Below are 19,036 nucleotides of genomic sequence, written 5' to 3' on the forward strand. Positions count from 1 at the left end.
CAATGAACAAGTTGGCAAGAGATGCCTTCGTGCAATGAAGCATAAATCTACAATCTGTACGTTTTCCATCCTCCCAGGAGAAAGAGGTAATTGCACGGTAACATCCCAGATTCCACCCTAGGTCTCCCAACCCCAAGTGAGAGACCAAATACTGTATGTACCACTGAACCAAGACTGAGGGAATCCCCACTTGGCTATGGCTGATGTTGGGCCTATGATCTTCAGGCAGTACTAGTCGACCAGTAGGTGTCCTAAGTGACCAGGGTCTACATTAGACCAACCAACCAACCGCTGCTGGTGTGCTACTTGAAGAAGCTATTGACACACATACTAGTGGGAGAAATATGTGAAAAAGTTGTTCACTTCCGGCAGAAAGTGTGAAATTTTGCACCTAGGGGTATTTTTGGGCGCTGAATAAAAAAATTGCCGGATCCAAGAAGTCAGACCAAAGCGTCTGACTTATTAATTAGATAATTAGCATATTTGCTGCAAATATGCTAAATATCTAATTAATTATGCACAATACAAAAATGTACATGGCAGAAATGGATTCTACGGGAAAAAACACATAAGAATCAACTGAGAAAAGTTTGGTACACCCTTTTATCGAATTGTTATATATATCATTATGCCAATTGATTCCTCCCCACACACAGTGTGTTGTCACTGCTGTTGTATTCTACTGACTCACCTGCCAGTGAGGAGCCCCCACCGGGAGGACGTTACATTTATTTCTCATTAACTTGTTTATTTAATCTGTCCTACTCTGTTCTTCTTGGAAGCATTGTCCTGAACAGAAACACAAAGTTCTGTGCATGGTAGATTAGCCGCAAAACATTTGCATTTTCCAGCACACCGTTTTTTACACATGCATTTGATCAGCTCTCGACACCCTTTAGACGCCACCTCTGCCATCACCGTCCAAAATGGACACCAGCCATCGTCCTAACTTTTCACCCATCCCCAATCTGCAGGTGAAGGAATCTCTGGGTTGGCAATTTGGGACTGTCCCCAGATGTGACCAGCTTGAAATACTGCTCTCTTCACATGACGAAGTGCCTCCTTTGTGGGTGGAATATTTTCCACTTTGCGATTTCCATGAGCAAATAGCTGCTTGCGTGCCTCGTTCACTTTCTTCCCCCGCTGGTAGGCGTGCCAGGCATGTAGCAACATTCGCGAATCAGCCTCTTCATGTGTATGTACATGGTTGAAGTTGAGAAACATCAGAAGGGGGGCTTCTTCATAGGTTGTGAGAAGTGTTTTCCCATCTGGAACAACCATTGTTTCTAGAGCAGCAGAATAATGTCTTTTTGTTGGAATCTACTCAAAGGAAGCTACTCCAGTTTCGTGGCACGGATGTCTGTTCAGTCACATGGAGTGGTATGCCGATGCCACGACCAAGCCTGGTTCCTTCCTTACGTGTCCCACACCACATCAACACGCATCACAGACTCCTCATTCAACTTTCGTGCAATGTACGGAAGGAACTGTTTGTGTGTTGCAAGGAACGTCTACGGTACGTACGGTACGGTACGGTACAGTACAGTACAGTACAGTACAGTACAGTACAGTACAGTATGGTAGAGTACAGTACAGTAGAGTACAGTACAGTACAGTACAGACCGTACAGTACAGTACAGTACCGTACCGTACAGTACCGTACAGTACCGTACAGTACAGTACAGTACAGTACGTACAGTACAGACCGTACAGTACAGTACAGTACAGTACAGTACAGTACAGTACGTACAGTACAGTACAGTACAGTAGAGTACAGTACAGTACAGTACAGTCCAGACCAGACCAGACCGTACAGTACAGTACAGTACATTACAGTACAGTACGTACAGTACAGACCGTACAGTACAGTACAGTACAGTACAGTACGTACAGTACAGTACAGTACGTACAGTACAGTACAGTACAGTACCGTACCGTACCGTACCGTACCGTACCGTACAGTACAGTACGAACTGCGCATGCGTCGCATGTGCCCGTGTGTGTGCGCATGCGTCGCATGTGCCCGTGTGTGTGCGCACACGCTGGCTCTGTGTGTGCGCGCACGAGACGACTCGCGCTAAACGTTGCGTGTGTGTGTGTGTGTGTTTGCGACGGGACCCGGGGGGTTCCGCGACGGGGGGGTGTGTGGGGGGTTGCCCGTGGGGGGGGGTGACCGCGGGGGGTGCCGCGGGGGGACCCGCGGGGGGACCGCGCTACAGGACGTGCAATAACCTTCACCGGGTATGGTCTAGTTCTCAGTAATTACAACAATTCCGCCATCACCTTTCACAATAGCGTTCTGCTGTTCATGCATCTGATCGTGTGCCAAAGCAGAGAACTTGTGCAATGACAAAGTTCCCCTTGACAAATTCACGATGGGTATCTGGGGAATCATTTGGAAGTTCCTGATGGTCCGTTACATGCACTGTCAACCATCTAATATGCTATTTTTGAAGAATGAGTTTTGCTACAAAAATATTAAATAAGTGTGAACCCAGTAATATGATCTCATGTGAAAGAATACCCCTGAAAACATAGGTAGAGACACCAACATCATGAGGCTCAGATGAAGCACTTTGGAGTAACACTGGTTTCAATCAAATTTGCCATAAAAACAGACCGTAATCTGCTAAATTAATCTACAGAAACTGAAAATGTCAAAGTATTGCTGCATTACAATTTGGATTTCATCAAAACAAACTTGTTTCACATTCAAAAGTGATGAGGTGTCAAAGATTGGAATACAAAACCTAATTGAACCAAAAACGTTGGCGGCCATCTTTAATTCTCATTTTACGACCAGATCCCATGGGAAAAGTGCTTGGATCCGGCAAAATTTGAAATCGGCATACTTCAAACATGCCATATGCAAATTTTCACACTTTCTGCCGGAAGTGAACAACTGAGCCTTTTTTTGTTACATATTTCCCTCACTATACCCTATTGGTTAAAAAGGCGTTATAATCGTTAAAATAAGTTCTGTTTGTAGCTTTAATTTACAAGTAGGTCTTATAACAATAGGATAAGATGGGTGGTGGAGAGCAGTAGATGATTGATTACGGATTAACTTTTGCACCACATTAAATGAGGCACAAAAACAGATCATTATGTAAATAAAAAAATATAAGCGATATATGATGAGGAAGACTGACATGAGTGATAATAAAAAACAACAACACGGTACATTCGGTACCAAGTGAAGCCGAGCCACGCCTCCTTCCTGTGGACAGGCAGCCAGCCAGCCAATGACGACGCTTCCTCAGAAGCGCCGCGTTCGTATCGACCAATCGTCACGCGAGAAAATGTGCGGGGCCTGTTGCAATCGAGGAGCCGCTCCGACCAATCGCATTTCTCGGCTGTGCTCGCGCGCGCAGCCAATGGGCGCGGAGGAAACGCGCTTCGGTTCAACAGCTTGTTGTTCTGCTTCTTTCTGGGGCCACGATGCCAAGGATGGTACAGTGACGTAAGCGCGTGCCGCCGTGCAGCCTCATAAATAAGCCCGGTTGAAAATAGCCGATCTAAAAGGTCACAACGCGTTGCACGCGCGACACTTGTGACCTTGTAGATCGACTATTTTCGGCTCGCGACACCGTGGCACGACAAAGTATAAATTAGGCTTTAGACCCCAGATTGACCAGATCTATCTATTATGCTCTCTCTGAGCCTCGTCTTTCTCTCTCTCTCTCTCTCTCTCTCTCTCTGACACACACACACACACACACACACACACACACACACACACACACACACACACACACACACACACACACAGAGGTACGGTTCAAGGGCGGGGACCACTCTGGACCACCACGCGCGCCCAAGCAAGCACTTCCGCTATAATGACGCTTATTTGTTACGTCACCGCCGTGTCCTTGGTGTCGTGGTTCCATCCAGTGAGTGGGGCAGAGCAACACACACACACGGCAACTTATGTGTGACGTCACGGCCGTGTCCTTGGTGTTGTGGTTCCATCCAGTGAGTGGGGCAGCAGCAGCAGCAGCAGCGCCGCCGTGTCGTTTTGTCTGTAAGTAAAAAAAATAAAGAAACAACATTTATCCACGTTAAATGCGACGTTAAACTTTGGAACGGCGCTGTTTACATCACGAACGAAGCGAGAACAAACGGGGGTTCGCGCTGTTATTTTAAACACAACTTCAATGGTTTTGTTATTGAACTAAAAGGAGCTGAATGGCAGCAAAGCTTCAGTGAAATGATCTGCTTCCTTTTGTGGGGGGGGGGAACACAAAAAAACAACTGCAGCTTTCTATGAAATAAATCCTCCTGGATGTGATCGCGTTCTAGTGAAGAGATCGTTGTGATCGCATCATGTAGTTGTGTGTTAGTTAAACTAGTTAAACCACCAACTAGCAGCTAGCAGGCTAGCTAGTGCCAACTAGCCCCCCCCCCCCATCTGGACTTTAGGGAATATGTTGTTCCTTCTCGTTTCTGTGTGTTCTCGATTTAATTATTCATCGTTTTCTTAACCTTTTTCTATTTAACCTTCGTCACCGGTTCTGATTAAACGGGTTTCTCACAACATGGACTTTTTCCTCCGCTTTGCTTTTCACCAGCTAGCTAGTTTCCCCTGCTAGCTAGCGTTAGCTTTAGCCTGCCCCCCCTCCCCCCCTGTGTCGTTATTTACTAATATACATCTTTTATGAATGTCATGTGTTTTGAAACGTCAAGAGAACACCAGGATACCACTTCTACGCACACTTGATCTGAGGCCTAGCATTAGCATTAGCCTCTCTCTCTGTGTGTGTGTGTGTGTGTGTGTGTGTGTGTGTGTGTGTGTATGACATGGAGAACTATGATGGCGACGTGAGAGAGAGACACACACACACACACACACACACACACACACACACACACACACACACACACACACACACACACACACACACACACACACACACACAGATTTAGCAAAGCGGGAACAGAACCTTGTCTTATATCAGGAGGATATATTGAAACTTCATGTTGTGAGGGTTTCTATTAACCAGATAGTTTATTGGACAGTTTGTCCTCTGTGGACCCTTACAGGTCTGTCTGGTTCCAGGTCTATACACAGTACACTCTTCAGTTACAAATGGGTTGGGGTCCAAGATGGACCCATAGTACCCGGCCCTAATAACCTTGTTCTTATCTGTACTCTCAAGTCTTCTCCTTGATGTCTTTCAGATCGTACAACTCTTTCGAGCTGGACTCCCTCAAATAGGCTAAAACATGAAGGTAGGTGACATCTTACTCATCTCGCTCATCTTTGGACACTATGGACATAAACAACAAACCAACACTGTGGACATAAACAATTAATAAAGCTGCAATCCATAACTTATTTAAATATAAGTATACTATATATATTGTATACTTATATAATATATACTCTACCAATCTGTAGGTAGAGTATATATTGATATGTTATAACACATCTCTGCAGTGGTTGGAGGTGGACTCCCTTGGATACGTTTAGTGTCGGGTAAGGGTAGGTACACATGCTGGTTGACGGGACCGTACCTATGTTCCCCAGGTTCTATGTTCCCCAGGTTCTATGTTCCCCGCTTTCCTAGGAGAGCGGGGAATATGGGACCTAACCTAAACCTAACCCTAACCATAACCTTAGTGGGGGAACATAGGTCCGGGGAACATAGGTATGACCCCCTGGTTGACAAGTAGTAAGGCCTGAAGCCCATAAGCCCAATATCTCTTCTGGCAAGCAGGCATTTCCTCTTGGGTGTGCATTACATTTTTAATCTCTCACGTAGGAGACCTGTGTTTGAATCCAGAGTGTTAAACAATTACAATTACCTTAGTTTCTCTGTCTGGAGAGGACATAAAAGTTACATATTGCAGCTTTATTAATTGTTTATGTCCACAGTGTTGGTTTGTTGTTTATGTCCATAGTGTTTGTTTTGGTTTGTCTGTCTGTCTTTATTGTTTACGTCCTTAGTGCTAGTTTTATGTTTATTGTTGTTTATGTCCTGTGTTTACTGAAACGATAGATCAAATATTGTTTGTGGCTAATGCAGTGAATGTACAATTCCATGGCATACACAATACACTTATCTGTCATTGTTACTTACTTTGTTATCCGTCATTGTAATGGTTTCCATGTGAAGTTGAAAATAGTTATAAATTGATGTTAGTTTTGAGTTATTTGATAATAAACATACATGTTTGATGCTTTGCGTTTAGCATAATCTGTATATGTCAATAGATAGTTTTTATATGTGATTCTAAGAACTAGAGTCTGATATGATGGTGACACGTGTGTGTGTGTGTGTGTTCAGGCAGTGGATGAGCCTGCCTATCTGACAGTGGGAACAGATGTCAGTGCCAAGTACAGAGGGGCGTTCTGTGAGGCTAAAATCAAGACTGTTAAACGCTTGGTAAAGGTTAAGGTAAGATGCTCTCAAACACTCACCGTAGATGCACCAATACTACAGTAAAAAATGCTTCCGCCTAAGAGTCCGTACTACGGAAGCCTTGAAAATAAAGTGGATGCCCCCCGCTTCCGTTTCTCTCATGCAGTCACGCAAATAACTCCTACTGGAAACCAAATTAGTCAAAGCCTAGCTAGCTAGCTGCTTAGCAGAAATGGAAATTAAAACATTAAGTGAACACCGTGTTTTGATTGGTTAAATACTTTCCGGCCTGAAGAGCAGATGACAACTTCTTGTTCTCAACATTTACGGTGCAAAATTACACTCTCTCTGTAGCATTCGACGATTGTGGACGATTGAGAGATGGTCTGGTTTGAGAAACTGCAATGATGCCATTGTGTCGTTGTTGGCACCGATACTGAGAGTCAGACTTGAGGTGTTTGTTGATACTGATTGCTGAGCTAAGATCTGTTGAACAGTGTTGATTTTAAAGGAGCACGTAGCTGATCTTCAACCTGAATCTTTATGCAACAGTGATAGCGTGAGTAGTAGGGCCGTACAAATGTACAAGATTGTTTTCCACCTTCAATTCATACAGAGACCAGCCGTTGCAGGTTGAGGTTGAAAACTTATCAAATAGAAAAGTTTGCGCTGTAAACTCAAGCCTTACTAAGGCTAAAGCCCAGTGCAAGAGGCCATCATTAAAGTCCATATACAACAGAAAAGGCTCGCACACTGACAGACGAACGTTGAGGCTCTTGTCTTTGGATGCAACAAATCTCTTATCCAGAAATAGCCGATCTGCAACGTTTTGATTACGGTATATTCGATTATTATATTTTGCACAGAAAACGAGGCACATATTAATGCACAAAATGTCAAAACACACTACAGTAGTATATCATAGGCCGTCAGCGTTCACAGCTTTGGTTTCATTAACAAGACAACACAATGGTACATGTACACTGTTGGTAAGGCTTTATGAGCAGGAGAACTCTGATGTATCTGTCTATAGCAGTGGCTCTCAAACCCAAGGCCCCCGAAATCGATACGTATTAGACCCCGCCCCCATTTGAAAATATTTGGTGCCATTAGAGAAGATCTTAGTTGTTGGACTAGATTCAGTACAGAATACTACAACTGACACTGTAGGTGGAGAGAAAGAAACCTATGATCTGATGGATAGTCATTCTTATACAGTACGTTCATTCATTATTGATCCCTGTTTTGTGCATATCGTCATAAAAAATAGCTGGTCTACAAGCTCACAACGCGTCTCATTGCGACACCCTATTTCAATGCCCTTTTGGAAATGGGGCTTAAGTGGTTAAACTCTTCCTCATTTAGCTGGGAACCCCCTTTTTTTCCATTTCAGATATTGTAACGTTGCTCCATATGGAATGAAACGTAGCGATTTCTGATTTCCAAGTCACGTTTGTCTCAGATGTTTTTGGTTTGTTTTGGGAGACTCTTTCCAATGGCGCTTTTCAACTACGTGGCACTGGCCCGGTTCAGCTCTACTCACTTTTGGGATAAGTAGTTTCCCCCCCTTCAATGTACCTGGGCGTCATGGTGACACAGTGAGGAGAGCGCTAACCAACAATGCCAACTTGTAATCTCTATGTAACCACTTGGAACTCCAGCATTGCTATTCTGTGTGCCCATGGATTAAAGTTCTCCGTCGCCATCACTGATTTCAGTCATTTGGATTCCGTAGAAGCCAGGATTGTCTTCTATGGAAGTTGTTTCTCAAAGTGCGGTCCGTGGACCCCCAGGGGTCGTTGATGGGGATCCAGGGGGTCCCCAGCAAAATGTGTTAATATAGCATCACAATCATTTAAACCACTTTAACCTTTTATGCTTTGGCTATTCAAAAACAGCAGATATGCGAGCTCAGTGCTACGTTATGAGCTTGTAGATCTGCTATTTTTTGAAAAAAAAAGAAAAAAAAATTGCAAACCTCTTCAATATATATATTTTTGAAGCAAACATTTGTAACTCAAATCTTTGCTTCTGGGGGGTCCCTGGAAGAAAGTACTGTGGGATGGGGGTCCGCGGCCAAATGCATTTCATTTTGGGGGTCCTTGACATGAAAAAGTTTGAGAACCACTGTTCTATGGAAGCATGTTAAGCAGTGAAAATAGACAATCTACAAGCTCTCATTGAGAGCTTGTAGATCGGCTGTTTTCGGTTATTATTGTAAGATTAGAGCATTTGAAGTGGTTATACTAGCAATATGTTCAGAAGCATGTTCCATAAAATCTCAATAGTTGGTTGTATTTCATATAGAAGCAAAGGTTTAAAGCCTCAGTCTGTGATTTCTTCACCTGGTTGGCAGTATGTAGAACAGCAGGAAAAATATTACAACATTTATTTTACATATTGTGTTAATTGTTTAGGAAACGGCGCTAGTGTGTTTAAATCTCAAAACGGGCTTGCTCCACTATACCTCGCTGAGCTCATCAATCCATACATTCCAGCCAGGGCCCTATTAGGTCCACTGATCAGTCCCTACTGATCGTCCCAAAGGCCAATAAAAGGACCAGGGGTGGCCGCGCTTTTGCTGCTGCCGCCCCCACGCTTTGGAACGACCCCCCTCTCCCCATCCGTTCTGCCCAGTCCATTGGGGTTTTTAGATCCCTCCTAAAAACCCACTTATTCTCTTTTGTCCTAATAATGCACTGTATTTGTCTGTGCGCCAATGGGCGCTTATTGATGCGTTGATGCTTCGTTTGACTCAACCCTGTACAGCACTTTGGTCAGCTTCTGTTTTTTTAAATGTGCTTTATAAATAAAGTTTGATTTGATTAGTGTGGGGGGGAGGCCCTCCTTTCACACTTGTTTCACAAATCGCACTTTAACACTTAAGGCCATACAAATTGCTTTCAGTCATGAGATTTTATTTTGCTTTTATATGTGGGTAATATTCGCCGACTATAGCAGCTCTACAAGCTCACAACGCGTCGGGATGGTTAAATAAACACTAAAGATTTTGAGTTGTAGATTGGGGTCCCATAGAAATGGTATCAAATGGGGGGTCTGTGGCCTAATGCATTTCAAACTGGGGGTCTTTGAAATGACACACAGGTTGAGAATCACTGGTCTAGCACTATCCAGGATCAGGATCAGCATCGGACCCAAACTCTGACCTCTACTAGGTGCATGGTGCACTGCTTTTGCCTGATGGAAAATCAAAAGTCACAAGTTGAGCTCAGCTGTACCTTCACATGCAGTGGAAAAGTGCCAAAATGAGTTTTGCCTGTTGGCAAACCACATGGACCCTAGTGTCCCTATTCTAGCCATGTCGTAAATAACAGGTGAACATTCAGCAAAAATAGCAGATATACAAGCTCGGAGTGTGTCGCACTGTACCGTGAGCTTGTGGAATGATGCCGGCAATTGACGCACAACAAAGCATATGCTAACCAGAGCCTTCTAGTGGAGAGTGTCTGTTGCCGTAAATCTGGTGTTGAATGGGCGGTGGGTACACTGTCCCGAGCAAAGCTTGGTCGGCTTTCACCCGTCGGATAGAGCAGCGGACTTGTTGTTGAAAAAGACATCAAGCCATAGGCTATTTTTAGCACTATAGTAGCCGTCTGTCGGTGTCGGCTCACGAGTGCATTCAGCAACTTCTGTTCACACCTTACAACCGACTGATCTCCCCATGTCATTCGACTACCAGTCTGTAGTAATCTGTAGTAGTCTGTTTGGTGGAGAGCCACCTTAACATGGTAAGACGGTACATATGACACACATGGTACAGAGATGACACACCTCACACATACAGTGAACTAACATAGTGACACAGTACATAGATATAGGCCTGTCACAATTGTTACATAATTGCCTAATCGCAATTATTTGAGATAATCGCAATTCTTTTTCATAATCGTCATAAGCGATAAGTTTCCATGTTGATGATGTTAATGTTCTCGGCATCAAGGCAATTATGCTCCTGCACTAAGATTAGTGGGACTCATTCAAATAACCACCATTGAGTCCCGGGACTCACTTTATTGAAAACCTAACAACATCACTCTATTATATTAGATTTATTAGATATTATTTTGATATTATTTCTATTTTATTTGATTAGATATGTGATGTTACCTGAAAATGTGTTGACTTTTAGTCTCAGGGTTTGTTGACGGTTTGTTGACAGTTTGTTGACTCAAATATATATTCAGGGTCTTGTTTTGTTTGCAGGCACATACAACAGATATAAAATGTACACAGGGACCCCTCCAGCGTTAATTTACAATGTTCATTTTAACTCGGGGAGTGTAACCATATGGACCCGTAACATTTGGTTCCATTTTGTACCCTCTCTGGGTTACAAAAACACCCCAAGTCTGCTCTTTTAAGAACCACCCTCATTATATTGAACATAATTCCTGCTATAGTGCTGTCTATCACTTTGTTCGTGTTGTCCCGTTCGCCTTGTTTGCGACACTCGATGCAACATTGCGCCAAGTCGTGCCTTTGCATTGACTTTGTATGTATGCGCTGCTCCAACAAATGTTTTATCTCTCGGTGTGAACACACTTTTTTACAGTTGCAAAAACTCTGTCTCTGTCCTCAGGTGAATCTCAAAGGAGAATCGACAGCACAGGTTGTGCAGGATGACCAGGTTAAAGGACCGTTGAGGGTGAGATAAAATATTTATGTATTATAATCCATTATAATCTTATCTAATTATGTTTTATACTGCAATCTGTTATAGAGTAATGTTCGATTAAATACTTAAGGGGGAATTGCCTCACATAAGGGGGTTTATACACCCGGGGGGGGTTAGTGATGGTGATACTGCTTGTGAGCCTAACTAAAGTTCTTACATTGTCTCAGATTGCATTTTTTCAGACTGCTCCAAGTTAAAGACAGGGCAACAGATTATTTTAAATGCTAGATGTGAACAAAACTGTACTTGGTTTTGAATGATCAGCATGCCATGTTCATTTATATGCCAATATTATACCCGTTGTACTGGCAAGTGGCAATACAGTGCACATCAAGGAGGTTCCTCCACTTGTGATGTCATCACTGTGCAATTCCATTCTGCTACCTGTAGGGTCACACTTTCAAATTTTAAGTAGTTTCCGTGTAATTATTATAATTGTTTAGATATTGACTAGTGTAAATATCAAAAGTTGGCCCTTATCAGTTGCCCTACAAATGCCTTCCAAATCAGTGGTTCACACTTTCAAGATCTTTCAAAAATGTTCATAAATAGCAGATGTACAAGCTCGCGGCACGAAGTGACGCACTGTGAGCTTACAGAGAGAGAGAGAGAGAGAGAGATTGGTCACATCATGAGAGAATGTGTTGTTGGGTGTGCGTTTTGTTTGTTTCTGATGTCTGAGCATCCCTGTGTGTGTGTGTGTGTGTGTGTGTGTGTGTGTGTGTGTGTGTGTGTGTGTGTCCAGGTGGGGTCCACGGTGGAGGTGAAAACAAATGAAGGTCTGTCCAGTGAGGCGGTGATCAGCAAGCTGACCGACGCCAGTCTCTACACAGTTGGTAAGAATGTTCACACGTACCTAATAAATTATATCGTTCTAATCAGCTAGGTAACACAGGGGTTCCGAAAAACCGTTGTTGTTCGAGACCCAAAATCCCAAATGTGGTGTCTTTCCAGTTACCAAATATAATTATGAATTAATAATTTTAAGTCCTATCTCGAACAATAGTGAAAATAGCCGATCTACAAGCTGGCAACGCTTTGTGATGCCATGTTGAGATTTAATTTGGATTTAATTTTGTGTATTATTTGTTTTGAAGGAAAGCGTAAAAATTAAAAGCAGATATTTACTCTAGCCATGTCTGAGTGATGGCAAATGCCTATTGTTCAGTTTTGACATTTTCAATTGAGACCTCATTTATGCACAAATGCTGCCGCTATGTGAGAACTGAGAAGTGTCTGAATTTATCCTGGAAAATGCATAGATTCAGACCACATGCAGGATGGCAGAAGTGGGATTTGAACTCTTAAGCTTTGCATTGACCTAACCAATGACCTACTGAGCATATCGGATCACCATTGTGTGTTGGTATGTTCAAGCATGACAAACACCCAGGGACATGTCTTTTGACAGGATTTGTTATGAATTGAATGAAGTTGCGTTTACTTGAGTAGAATTTACACATACTGGATATGTGAGATTGGTCACACAAGATTGGAAATTGTGAAAGTACTGCAGGTTATGGCACATTAACTTTTAAACCACAAAAGTGGATTTGAACTGGTGACCTGACCTTACAGTTGAAAATATATGTTTGAAAATGGAGCGAAGGCGTTGCGAGATTGTACATCATCTGCTATTGTTCGCTGTATGTTAGCCCACTATCCAATGGGGTGGCAGTGGCTCAGGGGTAGAGTGGCCGGGTAGAGTGAACTGGAAACCGCAAGGTTCCCAGTTCGATCCCGGGCTGGGGGGCTCCCCCAGAGTTGGTGTCGAAGTGTCCTTGAGCAAGACGTTGAACCCCTAATTGCTCCCGATGCGCAGGTTGGTGTCTTGCATGGTTTCCTCCGCCATCGGTGTGTGAATGGTTTAATGTGAAGCACAATCTATTTAAAGCGCTTTGGATAAAAGCGCTATATAAATGCACCATTTACCATTATCACATTCCCACAATAGGAATGCTAGAGTTCATGTGGTTAACACACTTGAGGTGTGGAAATTAATTGATTCTACTAAGATGCATCGCGACGCAGACAATACTGTTGATGCAGTGACATTGATTTTCCAGTTACTTTCTAAAGACACATTGAACCATAACACTACGTTAAGCTACAGGCTAATGCTACTGACGCTCCCTCTGAGGGAGGCAGAGGTCAGCAAGTCATAAAACGTCGGCCAGTATTTTCAATTAAATCTGTGATGTGACGTACATCGCCGATCTACAGGTTCACAACTCGTCACAACGTGATGAGTTGTGAGCTGAGCTTGTAGGTCTCAATAGGACCAAAAGGGTCATATTTCGCCTCACGTCCCCTGGCCGACCAAGTGCCACGGTCCATTTGGTTACATTTTGTACACACTGAGTTAAAGTGACACTGAGGTTTTTACTGTGTTCCGTACCCTTGTCTTACATTTTCACAGTAGGTAGACTAGGCCTATACCATTTTTCTTGACTTACAGCTACATTTTATTCAATGTTAAGACATTTGTGTTTAAACGAGAGTGATATTATACACGCATCGCATGATAAGTTAATGAAGAAAAAAAAGAATTTCATGCCATGTATTCCACCGCTTAAGTTAACTGATAAAAAAAAGCCATTATCAGTAATACAGAAAAAGATCGAGAATTCAGATGCATCATGGAATCAAGTCGTTAACAGGTGAATCGTAATCAAATTGAATGGCGAGGCCAATGAAGATTCACACTTCCAGTAAACATTAGCTGCAGTGAAGGGAAGTTTCTTCACATATGTGACTGTGTGTGTGTCTTTCAGTGTTTGACGATGGCGATGAGAAGACACTCCGCAGGACATCTTTGTGCCTGAAAGGAGAGCGACATTTTGCAGAGAGTGAGGTGAGCTGTTCTACTTAACTGGTTGAATATTCCATGGTTGATTTGGACCTTTTTAATGGTTTTCTAGATTCAGATTTTTTTATCAAACCGGTTCACATGAACCTCTTCTCCTCACTGTCTTTACTCTGAGCAGACATTAGACCAGCTGCCACTAACGAACCCTGAGCATTTTGGGACTCCAGTCATCAATAAGAAGTCAAACCGTGGAGGCCGCCGCTCCTCTCAGGCTGTGTGAGTATAATTTTACTTTTCTTTTATTCACTTTTATTTAGCAAGGCAAATCATTAAAGGTATAGGCTAAGTGATACCTACCTTTTTTTTAACAACAAATTGTCATTTACAAAAGAGCACAAAGCCCTTCATAAAGCCTGTCCATGTCCAATTCGTTGCTCATTTTAAGAGCTTCTCTGTCTCTCTCCCTACCTCTCTCTCTCAGTTGAGTGAGTGGTGTTGGCACCATAAAAAAACACAAAGCACATTTGAAATGTTACCTTTTTTATTTGACTGGTGATTTAGGGTGCGTTCAGAAATACAGCACTGAGCGCACTGGCCAATACAAACTAATAGGCGAGTGCGCTCCGGTGCGCAATTTCCGAACGCACCCATAATAAAAACCTAATTGACACAGTGGATTAGTAAGAGATTACAGATGGATAGATTTAATGATTCATGAATATGTCCAGAATGGGTGCACGTGATGCAGTGGAAGCTATTTTGTAGTAACACTGTTACCTTTATTAGGTAGGCCTCCCTGCTGTTGATGTGTTGATGCTGTATCAACAAGCCTATAGCTTTGGCATTGCGTACCAGTTGTTCTCTTGTCATCCTCACAGAACTGCCTTGCTTTTTCTTCGTGCCAAGTTAGTCAAATAAACACTTTACTGTGTAAAGGGAAAAAAACTGTCTCCTAACTGTCCTCCCTCTCTCTCTCTGTGTGTGTGTGTGTTAGTGCGGATGAGGAGAATGAGTCTTCATCTAGTGAGGATGTGGAGGAGGATACAAGACGAGTAAATGATGAGCTGGTGGGAAAAGTCTGCTGTGTCCAGACGGGACCAGATGGCAACCAGTGGTACTTGGGCCTGGTACGATGCACTCACACACACAGACACACACAGACACACAGACACACAGACACACAGAGACACAGATTAAAGTTCTCAGTCGCCATGGCTGATTTCAGACTTGGATAGAAGTCAGCATGTCTTCTGTGGAAGCTTGTTGCGCAGGTTATTATTTTAAGATAAGAGCATTTGAAGTGGTCAAACTAGCAATATGTTCAGAAGCATCTTCCATAACATCTTAATGGTCTCGCATATTTCATGCAAAGGTCAAAAGCCTCAATCTGTGATTTCTTTCACCTGGTTGGCAGTATGAACGATGAAGTACGGCAGGAACAATAATTGCTAAAACGTCATAATTCTACATATATTGTGTTAATTGTTCAGGGATCCATACTAGTGGGGTGGGGGGGGGGGGGGGTGCTCCTTTCATAATGTTTCACAAATCGCACATTAGGACTTGGCCATGCAAAACATTTAGTTATTTTGCTTTAATCCATGCACACACACACACACACACACACACACACACACACAGAGCATACTTGTGATAACAACAGCATCTTAACCCTAGAGCCGAAAATAGCCGATCTACAAGAACAAGGCGTCGCAGCACAGTGTGTTGTGAGCTTGTAGATGAGCTAACTGAGCTAACTCATCTTTGGTGAGCTAACTGAGTACAACTCGGCCATATCTCCTAGCCCAGGATCCAGACTGATTGCTACCTTCGTCATTTTATTTTGTTGTCTCACTTCGCTTCACAGTCAGGAAAGCCTCCTATTGTCCAATGTAAAACTCCATTCACTTCCTGACTTGCCTACGTAATTGAAATACGAGGTCAAATAGGACCCTGGCCAGACTGGGTAGTGAAGTGAGAAAGCGAATCATAGCGAATCAGTCTGTATTCCAGGCAACATAACTCCAGCCCCTGAACCTAACCTCTAAATGACTAATCCTAAAACCAACCTGAATCTCTTCCTAGTTCTAAGCCTGACTCTACAAAATCTTTAACCATAAATAAATAATTTCTGTTGTGAGGACCAGGGAAATTGTCCTCACAAGTATACAGTAGTAATACAAGTACACACACGTTCCTGTATATACTGTACATGTGTGTGAATAGCTCATAACTGTAATTGTATTATTGTTACTTGTGTCCTTTTTTAGGTTTTGTCTCCCAGCTGTAATGATGAGCTAACTGTGAAGAGAGATCAGTGTTTGGTTCGATCTTTCTCCGACTCCAAGTTGTAAGTACAGTATGGAAAATTCAACACCAACTTACATGTATCACAGACATGAGCAGAGAACCCTTCTCTGGACGGAATTGCGCGCACTCATGGATTAAAGTTCTCAGTCGGCACGACTCAGAGTCAAAGTAGCAATAGAATACATGTTCAGAAGCATCTTCCATAAGACCCTACTGGGAGGGCTGTCACGATTACACATTTAACTTGACGATTAATTGTCACTCAAATAATTGCGATTAACGATTTAATTGTTTGTTTGGCATTGAACATATGAAGCCTTTTAGGCTTCGTAATCAAACATTGCACATGGGGCAGATATGACAAATAAATGAAATATACATAGAAATTATTGACATATTTAATAATTGTATACATGTAAAAATTGCAGAAATAGCTGACCTACAAGCTTACAACGTGTCACGAAGTGGCGCGTTGTAAGCTTGTAGATCTGCTATTTCTGATAGAAAACTGTTTAGAAAACAGGGTATCATGGGGAGGGGGGGGGCTGTTTCACAAATCGCAGATTGGGACTTTGCCTAACAGACATTTTCAGTCGTGAAATTTTGGGAGATTTCTGGATCTATAATCCATGCATACTAGGACGATGTCCATTGGGAACATATGCTACTCCGGTTGTGTAATACCCGTTGTGACAACTGCTGATCTGGCTTCCCGATCTGCACATGACACCCTCGGGTTTCTCTGTGATACACATGGCAAGTTTAAAGTCGATTGGTTCGACAGTTCTTGAGTTATGCGCGAGAAAGGCTGACAGACACACACACTACGTGCATTTATAGATGTAGGGATTCTTGGCTTTGGTCACTGTGAGGCAGAAACCTTGTATGTCCAAAACCGTTACTTTTCCGGAAATGGAAAAAAAAAGAACCTGTGTTCCAATGGATCCATTATAGTTACTATTTAGTCACAAGCTCTTGTTAATACTGTGGTTAAATATTTATAGAACCCAAAGACTTAACCACTTTAAACCATGCGTCCGTATTTTGGACATGTCTTCTTTATTGGTGACAAATTTCCCCCAAATATCCAAAACAGCTAAAATAGCAGATGTACAAGCACACCATGTGTCACGGCGGCACGTGGTGCTCTTGTAGATCTGCTATGTTCGTTGTTTTTGTAGAACTATGTCATAGGACAGAGTATGAAAATATGGCATTAATTTCTGACAAAGTAAAAAAAATAAGGGGATACAAAGTTCCTGGCCGACAGCGACGATACAAAATGATACTCATGTATCAAGTGATATTGTGCAGCTTGTGAAGGGGAGCCTGAAGTCTTGATGAGGAACGTAGAGACAGGATGTACGGTATTTTAACATGCGTTTAGAAATTAGGTAAAAACAACATGAATTACCTGTGTGCGCACATAGAGATGAATTATTTGTATACAAACATCTAGACTGCACGTGTGAATGCAGATTGCATGTGAGCCATTCCCCCAACTGATTCCCGATTGATTGTTTCGATTCTGTTCACTCAACGGTCTGTGTATGAGGCTCGTGGCTCGTGAGGTGCTTCCAAGCGAGATGCTAGGAGAGCGACTTTACCGCTCGGCGAGCAGTCGATTGCGTGGCCATGAGGGTCTCGGGCTAATCACAGCGACTGGGAGGCCGGAGATTTTAGGGCTGCTGGTTTGGGAATTGCTTACACGCAACGAAAACCTAAGAGTATACAGGATTATCTAAAAGAAAATAATATCAGCTTTTTTCTTTCCCCACATTCTTTTCCCGTAACTTGTTTTTAAAAGTATAATAAAAAATACTGTATTCTTGATCATTACAGTATAGGCGTATATATATGACGTCCACAAAATAGTTTTAAAAAAATTATCCTGTATGTTTAAAGGAGAGGTCACTGTAAACATCTTAAGCCGTCTTCCTCCGCACTGGGAGGAAAACTGCAGCCGAAAGTTAAGAGTTCTGCAATTGTACTGTGTTGTGGATGTGTGTCTCGCCCGTGTTTCTTCACTGTAAAATCTTAACAAAACACAAGTCCAAAAACAAAGACAATATCAGATTTTGTGATGTGTGTTTGTCTGTCAGTTACACAGTGGCGAGGAAAGACGTTCATGAAGTGAAAGTAGAGAACCTCATGAAACCTGAGATCTGCAGCAGGAAAGGTAAATAGCCCTTCACCGACATCATTCTCTGTATTTACTATCAGTTTGAATTCACTTAACTGGTTCTAGGGCTGCAACTGTCAATTATTTTCCTAGTGATTATTCTAGGGACTACTTTTTTAAAATAATGTAGAGCTAATTTTTGTAACACTTTTTAAAAACATTTTTATACATCAACGAATCGATTATCCTTTAAGCGTTAAGTTTATACTTCGTCACACAATGGTGTTTCGGCAAAAATAGTCAAAGTAACAGTTCTACAAGCTGAAAACACTCGTAGATCCTAAATAAGTGCGATCTATTTTATTATTATTTTTTATTGTTTTATAATGTGCACCCTTCGTTCCATGGCTCATGTTTCTTCTCTACTCTCCAGGTCATGATGGAGCTCATTTGTTTATGAGGTGTCAGGAAGTTCCTGATGTTTGGAAGATGGATCTCAGTCAGATACTGGAGTCGTCCTCCAGTGAGGACGATGATGTTGAGGAGGAAGAGAAGGAGAGCGAGGATGAGGAAGATGAGAAGAAAAAGAAGAACCTTAAAGAGGAGGTGGGATAAATCTACTAATGCAACTGCTACTTATTATAATACCGCTACTGATACTACTACGAATGCCACTAATACCACTACTACTGCTAATAACACCACTACTACTACTACTAGTTGAAGGTGTGCAC

At 42.5% G+C, this 19,036-nt stretch overlaps 1 protein-coding gene across 4 annotated transcripts in view; it reads left to right on the forward strand.

The window, feature by feature from the left end:
* Positions 1 to 3,972: 3,972 nt before the first annotated feature.
* Positions 3,973 to 19,036, forward strand: part of arid4a (AT-rich interactive domain 4A) — a 40,680-nt gene continuing 25,616 nt past the window's right edge. For all 4 annotated transcript variants that reach the window (XM_080414746.1, XM_080414749.1, XM_080414747.1 and 1 more), the window contains exons 1-11: positions 3,973 to 4,024; positions 5,182 to 5,232; positions 6,291 to 6,401; positions 10,966 to 11,031; positions 11,807 to 11,897; positions 13,836 to 13,915; positions 14,049 to 14,146; positions 14,865 to 14,997; positions 16,141 to 16,220; positions 18,283 to 18,359; positions 18,736 to 18,908. In XM_080414746.1, coding sequence (XP_080270872.1) covers positions 5,227 to 5,232; positions 6,291 to 6,401; positions 10,966 to 11,031; positions 11,807 to 11,897; positions 13,836 to 13,915; positions 14,049 to 14,146; positions 14,865 to 14,997; positions 16,141 to 16,220; positions 18,283 to 18,359; positions 18,736 to 18,908 — 915 coding nt within the window. In that variant the 5' untranslated portion in view covers positions 3,973 to 4,024; positions 5,182 to 5,226. The remainder of the gene's footprint in view (positions 4,025 to 5,181; positions 5,233 to 6,290; positions 6,402 to 10,965; positions 11,032 to 11,806; positions 11,898 to 13,835; positions 13,916 to 14,048; positions 14,147 to 14,864; positions 14,998 to 16,140; positions 16,221 to 18,282; positions 18,360 to 18,735; positions 18,909 to 19,036) is intronic.

The sequence above is a fragment of the Gymnoscopelus braueri genome, assembly GCF_963280865.1.
Source record: "Gymnoscopelus braueri genome assembly, chromosome: 19".
In the NCBI taxonomy this organism is placed as follows: domain Eukaryota; kingdom Metazoa; phylum Chordata; class Actinopteri; order Myctophiformes; family Myctophidae; genus Gymnoscopelus; species Gymnoscopelus braueri.